The sequence below is a fragment of the Sapajus apella genome, unplaced genomic scaffold (genome assembly GCF_009761245.1).
Source record: "Sapajus apella isolate SASKATOON/1434 unplaced genomic scaffold, GSC_monkey_1.0 scaffold2, whole genome shotgun sequence".
Taxonomy (NCBI): domain Eukaryota; kingdom Metazoa; phylum Chordata; class Mammalia; order Primates; family Cebidae; genus Sapajus; species Sapajus apella.
In genome coordinates this window covers 81,471,012-81,479,221 of record NW_022436942.1, presented here as the reverse complement: position 1 = coordinate 81,479,221, position 8,210 = coordinate 81,471,012, and the positions used below count along the sequence as shown (strand labels likewise).

The following is an 8,210-nucleotide window of genomic DNA, read 5'->3' as shown; positions in this document are numbered from 1 at the left end:
CCCTCGCCACTCCCCTGGGGTTGGACATCTCTCTTTGGCTGGAGCTGCGCTAGAAGGAAGGACGAGGTGGGCGCGCGCGCCAAGCTGGGTCGTCTCCCCCACTTCCGGGCAGCCAATCAGTGGGGAGACGCCGGACGCGCGCACGCTCCTTCGAGTTTAACGGTCGCGAGAGGCCGCTGGCCTGAATCTGACATTTGCAGCGGGAGCGGCTGCCAGGTAAGAGGCCGCCGGCCTGCAGGGAGCTGTAGGCCGCGGGGGACAGGGGATGAGACTTAGGAGACACCGTGTTAGCGGTCCCGAGTGTGGTGATGGGCTGGGGTGTGGGTAGACGACGGAACCCTGCAGCGTGTGGGAGCTCTGGTCTTCTGGGAGCTCTGGTCTTCTGCGGTGCGCCTTTTCTAGACTCTGCGCCCTTGAGTGACACTCGTGCGACCCAATCGCAGAGCGCCCTTTCCGAGGGGCGGGGGGGGGTCGGTAGGATTTTTCTTTTCCCCCTATTTTTTGACGAGATGTCCCGGCTTCCTCTTGGAATCGCTGTTGTAGTTGCATGAGCGGTGGCTTTTCCCCGTGTTCCCTGCTTTCCGTAGCTTAGGCGACTGCATGGATTCTCCCTCTCCTTCTCACTTTGACCCGATAGCCGCCCCCAGCCCTTGCGGGCTGGCTGTGAACGCCAGAATGTCCAGGATCTGTCCTCATCCCCATCTGAAATCTCTCCTCCTGGCGAGGCAGAGCGCCCAGTTAACTTTCATATTTCATAACCACCAATCGTTCCTTTTCTCCAGCTCCTTTATTTTTATTTTTTTTTTAATTTATTTTTTTTGCTAGGGGCTGGGGACACCAAAAGCGTCATATTTTGTTGCTGGGAAATATAAAAATGTCTCTCTTCTTATATTCATTCTGTATCAAGTTAAAAAAAATTTTTTTTTGCATTGTATATGTGGGTGTTTAAGGATTTTTTTTTCCTCTTAATTCCCTGCCCTCCCCTAGCACCTCCACCCCAATGGAGAAGCCTCCTTGAATTTCTAGTGGTTTTCCATCTGGATCTGCATCCGGATCCGGATTACCTCAGCAGGGGAAATAATAGATGGGGTTGCAGGTCCATCTCCCTGGAAAGCTGTGTGGTTTCCTGGTAGAGCGTGGTGATTGGAATCCCGGTATTTCTGTTGCCATTTGGAAGGCAGTCCTTGACTATTTCAGTGCCCCGTTTGTCATGGGTGATGGGCTGAGCCACTGGGGAAAAGTTCATTTAGTTAGGTCCGGTTACCCTTTGCTTTCACTCCTGTCCCTGAAGGAAATGGTCCCTATTTTAGTGTGGTGCTTTATAAACGCAGGCCCTAGAAAGTAGGAATCTAGCGGAAGCAGAATACTAGACAATAGTCCTGTTGCTCTAAGCTTTTTAGTTTGTAAGCAGCTGAAGTTGTCTTTTCTTTTTTTTCTCCTTTTTCTCTTGTTCCCTCGATTTTTTTTCTTTTTTGAGACAGAGTTTCCCTCTTGTTGCCCAGGCTGGAATGCAGTGGTGCGATCTCAGCCCACCACAACCTCTGCCTCCCGGGTTGAAGCGATTCTCCTACCTCAGCCTCTGAAGTAGCTGGGATTACAGGCATGTGCTACCATGCCCTGATAGTTTTGTATTTTTAGTAGAGGTTGGGTTTCTCGGTTGGTCAGGCTGGTCTCGAACTCCTGACCTCAGGTGATCTACCCATCTCAGCCTCCCAAAGTGCTGGGATTATGGGCGTGAGCCACTGCGCCTGGCTCCTTGCTCTTTTTTTAAATGCATGAACTCCCCGGGAAGCAGGCATCTTGTTTGGCTTGTTACTGCCAATTTAACATGGTATATGTTCAGCTTCAGTGAAGTTTTAGTTGGCCTGGCAAATAATTTATTTCCTGGGGCTTTTTTTTTTTTTTTTTTTAAGAGATGGGGTCTTGCTCTGTTGCCCAAGCTGGAGTGCCGTGGCAGGATCATAGCTCGCTGCAGCCTTGAACTGGGCTCAGGTGATCCTCCCACCTCAGCCTCCAGAGTAGCTGGGACATGCTTCCAGTAGCTGCAGGCGGGCTCCACTGTCCCCAGCTGGTTTATTTTCTAAGAATACCTGCACAGAAACAAAAGATCATATAGTTCAAAATGTACTTTCAGACAATGGCGGAGGCTATGGTTGTCAATCGTTTAATTGGCTCTTTTGAATACAAATTAAATATTAAGTAGTTCAGTCCTTTTAGTCTCTGTGTAAGTCAACAAACACATATACTTGGTAGAATTTATTAAACAAATGAACAAGGCATGCAAGTATTCCATTTGTTGCATAATAGAATTGTATCTAGAACCTTCATTGTAAAGCCTGGCAAAATGGTTTGCACTGTAATCCCAGCTGCTCGGAAGGCTGAGCACTTGAGGCCAGGAGTTGTAGACCAGCCTGGGCAACATAACGAGATGGTGTCTCTAAGAAAAGAAAAAGGAAAAATAAAAAAGAACCTTGATTATTAAACATACAAAATTCTGAAATATTACCTGAAAAAGGTGATGCTAGTTTTGCAAATCATCCTTAATGTAGATTTTTAATTGAGATACATAATTCACATACCATAAAATTCAGCTTTTTTTTTTTTTTGAAACAGAGTTTCATCTTGTTGCCCAGGCTGGAGTACAATGACACAGTCTCAGCTCACTGCAACCTCTGCCTCCTGGGTTCTGGCGATTCTTCTGCCTCACCCTCCCAAGTAGCTGGGATTACAGGCATGTGCCACCGTGCCTGGCTAATTTTGTATTTTTAGTAGAGACAGGGTTTCTCCATGTTGGTCGGGCTGGTCCTAAACTTCCGACCTCAGATGATCCGCGCCCCCTCGGCCTCCCAAAGTGCTGGGATTACAGGCGTGAGCCACTGAACCTGGCCAAATTCAGCCTTTTAAAAGTGTACAGTTCAGTGGGTTTTTGTTCACAAGGTTTTGCAGCTATCACCAATATCTAATTCCAGAACTTTTTATCACCCCAAAAAGAAACTCCATACCAATTGTAGTCACTCCCATTTTGTCCTTACCCCAGCTCCTGGCAGCCATTTGTCTATGAATTTGCCTATTCAAGATAGTTCATATCGATGAAATCATACAGTCCTTGGTCTTTTGTGACCGGTTTCTTTCACTTCGCATAGTATCTTCAGTGTTCATCTATGTTGTAGCATGTGTCAGTGAGTCATTCCTTTTTATGACTGAATCTTATTCTACAGATATGCTTCATTTATCCATTTATCCATTGATGGACATTTGGGTAGTTTCTACATTTCAATTATTCTGAATACTGTTGCTATCCTTAATGGAAGTCTGTGTGAAAGAAGTCAAGGTTTCCAAAGTTATGAAAAAACAATTGTTAGGATTAGTGGCTTTTCATAGTAGTACTTTTTTCCCCATTCATTTTCAGACTCCCTTGGAAGTTTAGGATTTTCACAGTTCTGAATGTTAGCCACTGAAAATGCCAGTAGACGATGAAGCCTCTGAAGATGACACGGATTCAGTTTCCTCAAACAGTCCAGGAACCTCTATTTTCAAATAAGAGAGCATAACAATTTCTGTACACTATGGAAGAATTTGATTTGGTGAAAACCAGACACAAAACTTCATCTATAGAATCTGATAAAAATTCTCCTCATTTACTTGGACTGAACTTAAATACTGATAGGTAAGAATGAGATTTTAAAAAATGTAACAAATCAGAATAACTTTATTTGCGTAGGTTTACCAGCTTATCCAAATAGTGTCTTAGTTACTGATTTGAATTATTATTATTTTTGAAAAAATAGTGTCATAGTTACTGATTTGAATTATTATTATTTTTGAGACAGAGTCTTGCTTGGTTGCCAGGCTAGAGTGTAGTGGCGCCATCTTGGTTCACTGCAATCTCCACCTCCGGGGTTCAAACGATTCTCCTGCCTGTCTCTCTAGTAGCTGGGACTACAGGTGCATGCTACCACACCCAGCTAATTTTTGTATTTTTAGTAGAGATGGGTTTTTTTTTTTTTTGAGACGGAGTTTCGCTCTTGTTACCCAGGCTGGAGTGCAATGGCGCGATCTTGGCTCACCGCAACCTCCGTCTCCTGGGTTCAAGCAATTCTCCTGCCTCAGCCTCCTGAGTAGCTGGGATTACAGGCACGCACCACCATGCCCAGCTAATGTTTTGTATTTTTAGTAGAGACAGGGTTTCACCATGTTGACCAGGATGGTCTCGATCTCTTGACCTCATGATCCACCCGCCTCAGCCTCCCAAAGTGCTGGGATTACAAGCATGAGCCACCACGCCCGGCTTGAGATGGGGTTTTACAGTGTTGGCTAGGATGGTCTTGATCTCTTGACCTTGTGATCTGCCTGCCTTGGCCTTTCAGAGTGGTAGGATTAAGGTGTAAGGCACTGCGCCCGGCCATTATTATTTTTTAACCTATGATTAAGAATGTTCAGGGAGGCCAGGTGGTGGCTCATGCCTGTAATCTCAGCACTTTGGGAGGCCGACGCAGGTGGATCGCCTGAGGCCAGAAATTGGAGACCAGCTTGGCTAACATGGTGAAACCTCATCTCTACTAAAAATGTAAAAATTAGGGCCGGGCGCGGTGGCTCAAGCCTGTAATCCCAGCACTTTGGGAGGCCGAGGCGGGTGGATCACGAGGTCAAGAGATCGAAACCATCCTGGTCAACACGGTGAAACCCCGTCTCTACTAAAAATACAAAACATTAGCTGGGCATGGTGGCGCGTGCCTGTAATCCCAGCTACTCAGGAGGCTGAGGCAGGAGAATTGCCTGAACCCAGGAGGCGGAGGTTGCGGTGAGCCGAGATCGCGCCATTGCACTCCAGCCTGGGTAACAAGAGTGAAACTCCGTCTCAAAAAAAAAAAAAAAAAAAAAAAAAAATATATATATATATATATATATATATAAATTAGCTGGGTGTGGTGGTGTGTGCCTGTCATCCCTGCTACTCAGGAGGCTGAGGCAGGAGATTCTCTGGAACCTGGGAGGCAGAGGTTGTAATGAGCCAAGATTGCGCCACTGCACTCCAGCCAGGGCGACAGAATGAGACTCTGTCTCAAAAAAAAAAAAGAATGTTTAGGGACAGTTGTTTAAGTCAGGAATAGATATAGTCTTTTCGTGTTTTTCATTTCTCCCAGAGATACGTACTTTTGCATGGAATGCATTCTGAAAAAGAACTTGTTGTAGTTTCCTTTATACTTTTTTTGTGTTTATTTTTAGTAAATTACAAGCATATCTTTAACATTTAGTTGCCTAAATATTATTTCTACATTTTTAAATTAATGGAACAAAGGATGTTTTATGTTACAAAAATACTTTACCAATGTGGATGGAAAGTAGCAATTAAAGTTGAGTATTGCTGGGCGCGGTGTTGTGTGCCTGTAGTCCCAGCTACTCGGGAGGCTGAGGCTAGAGGATTGCTTGAGTCCAAGCGTTCTGGGCTGTAGTGCGCTATGCCGGTCGGGTGTCCACACTAAGTTCAGCATCGATATGGTGACCTCCCGGGAGCAGGGGACCACCAGGTTGCCTAAGGAGGGCTGAACTGGCCCAGGTCCAAAATGGAGCAGGTCAAAACTCCCGTGCTAATCAGTAGTGGGATCGTGCCTGTGAATAGCCACTGCACTCCAGCCTGGGCAACATAGCGAGACCTTGTCTCTTTAAAATAAATAAATAAATAAAGTTGAGTATTAGGAAGTTAAGACAGAAACAGACTCTAAGTAGACAAAATAGTGGACTAAATAGATGTCAACAAAGTGTATTTTACGCATTTTATTTATTTTTTAAAGATGCATTTTATTTTATTTTATTATTTTTTTGAGACGGAGTTTCGTTCTTGTTACCCAGGCTGGAGTGCAATGGCGCGATCTCGGCTCACCGCAACTTCCGTCTCCTGGGTTCGAGCAATTCTCCTGCCTCAGCCTCCCGAGTAGCTGGGACTACAGGCGTGCGCCACCATGCCCAGCTAATTTTTTGTATTTTTAGTAGAGACGGGGTTTCACCATGTTGGTCAAGTTGGTGTTGAACTCCTGACCTCGTGATCTGCCCACCTTGGCCTCCCAAAGTGTTGGGATTACAGGCGTGAGGTACTGTGCCCACCAGTGGTCCCTTTAATGTACAGTTCTAGAAGATATTCCCGTTAGAATACAGTGTTTGAGTTGGCTGGAGAAACCCAGCTGTGCCTTGCTAGTGAAAATTAGGCAATTAAACTTGTCTCCCTTTTCATTGTGGCTGGCAGTTAAACTGGCCACATTTAAAGGCGATTATTACAGCTATGTAAAGTCCTTTACTGACAAAATATGTTCTTTCCTTTGAATTTTTATTAATATTTTCGCTGGTCCTAACTATTATTTTACTGTTATTTTCATTTATTAAATAAAAATTCTTTGTGAAAGAAAGCAGGATATCAAGCAGGAAATAAATGAAAATGATCTTTTGGTGACTAGATTTTAAGTACATTTTAATGTCCTGAAATACACTGTGCGTTTATAAAACATATCCGAAATAATTTACCTGAAGTTTGGAAAAGCAGTACTCCTGGAAAGAATCAGTGCTCTTTTACATACTGAGGAGGCTAAGTCCTGAATATCTGCTGCTAATTTGCTTGGCACAACTTTTATTCAGAGATAGTGCAGAGATAAGCATCAGCTTATCACACCAAATTAAGGACATCCAATGAACAAGATTTGACTGTCATTTGGGGCAGTGGAGAAAGAATCCCTGCTGCACAATGAAGGGCTGTTCTTAAGGAGGGGGAAATAATCCTCTGGAACAGCTGAGATCAGAGAAGCTGGAAATTAATATTATTGTTTAGCACAGACTTTTTTTATTTTCTGCCGATCCTTTGGAGTGTTCCCTCACTTCTGGAGAAGGTCTTTCTGTTGTGTTCTTAAAAAGAATACAGTGCAGTCTTTTTACTGCCTTTTTCCTTTTGTGGACCAACTTGTGATCAGATTTTCAACAAATGAGGTGCCATTAGAAGGATAAAATATCAGTGGTTTTGTACTGCTCTGCTAAATCTTGAACTGCTGAATTATTCAACAGTTTGATAGAATAAAGAAAACCATTTGAATTATTTATGTTTCAACAGAAGTAGTCCCCAACTTAGTACAAAAGGGGTATCCTCTTTCTCAGGGAAGACCAGACCATCTGTAATTCAAGGTACAGTTGAAGTCCTAACTTCTTTAATGCAGGAGCTACAAAACAGTGGAAAGACTGATTCGGAACTTTGGAAAAACTGTGAGGTATCTAATTTTGTTTTATTTTTGGAATTTTAAGATAGTTATATTAAAACATACCTCTACTAAACTCTAAATTCTTAGAAATTTATGTCCTGAAGAGCATACACTTTAAGTTAATGCTAAAGTGGTAAAGTATATTAATTTGGGAATTATATTGAATGAATGGGAAAAAGGTGATCAAAAGTATTTTTTAACAATATAGTACTGATTAGACATAACTAATTTGTATATTAAATATGAACTAAAACATTGTCTTTGTTCAGAGGCCAAGAATCCCAGAATTACTAAAATTGTTACTAATTGTAATGTTGTCAGTATCTTAATGGAATTGTCATCATTTCGAAAAACCTAAATCCACTTTGAAATATTTTCAGTGTTCTAATTATAAACTTAAGCTTCTATTTAGTACCTTATTATATTCAGCTGTGATACCTTGCCTTTTATTGTTTTCAGATCAATGGTTATTTCTTTGGTCCACAGGGTAAATTGGGATATAAAAATTTAAGTTAAAAGAATACTTACATGGCTGAGCACAATGGCTCACACCTATAATCCTAGCACTTTAGGTGCCCACGTGGGAGGATTGGTTGCAGCCAGGAGTTTGAGACCAGCCTGGGCAACATAGGGAGACCCTGTCTCTACAAAAATAAATACATAAATAAATTAGCCGGGCATGGTGGCATGGTGGCATGTTGTCTATAGTCCTAGCTGTTTGGGAGGCTAATGTGGGAGGATTACTTGAACTCAGGAGGCCGGGGTTGCAGTGAGATCAGAGCACTGCACTCCAGCTTAGGTGACAGAGTGAGACCCTGCCTCTCTATATATATAAAAAAAGAGAAGCTGTAATCCCAGCACTTAGGGAGGCAGAGGTGGAGAATAGCTTGAGCCCAGGAATTTGTGACCTGCTTGGGCAACATAGCAAGATCCACTCTGTTTTTTTTTTTGTTTTTTTTTTTAAAAGAGAAT

General features: G+C 43.1%; 1 protein-coding gene across 14 annotated transcripts in view; it reads left to right on the top strand.

Moving 5' to 3' along the window:
- Nucleotides 1–60: 60 nt before the first annotated feature.
- The window catches only part of MPHOSPH9 (M-phase phosphoprotein 9), a 72,001-nt gene continuing 63,851 nt past the window's right edge, over nucleotides 61–8,210 (top strand). For 7 of the 14 annotated variants that reach the window (XR_004258228.1, XR_004258227.1, XR_004258224.1 and 4 more), the window contains exons 1-3: nucleotides 61–216; nucleotides 3,410–3,667; nucleotides 7,094–7,247. Coding sequence is in view for 6 of the 14 variants with exons in the window: in XM_032243107.1 (XP_032098998.1) it covers nucleotides 3,567–3,667; nucleotides 7,094–7,247 (255 nt within the window). In the remaining 8 variants the exon portion in view is untranslated. The remainder of the gene's footprint in view (nucleotides 217–3,409; nucleotides 3,668–7,093; nucleotides 7,248–8,210) is intronic. The other 7 variants (XM_032243174.1, XM_032243155.1, XM_032243125.1 and 4 more) reach the window with 6 other exon arrangements.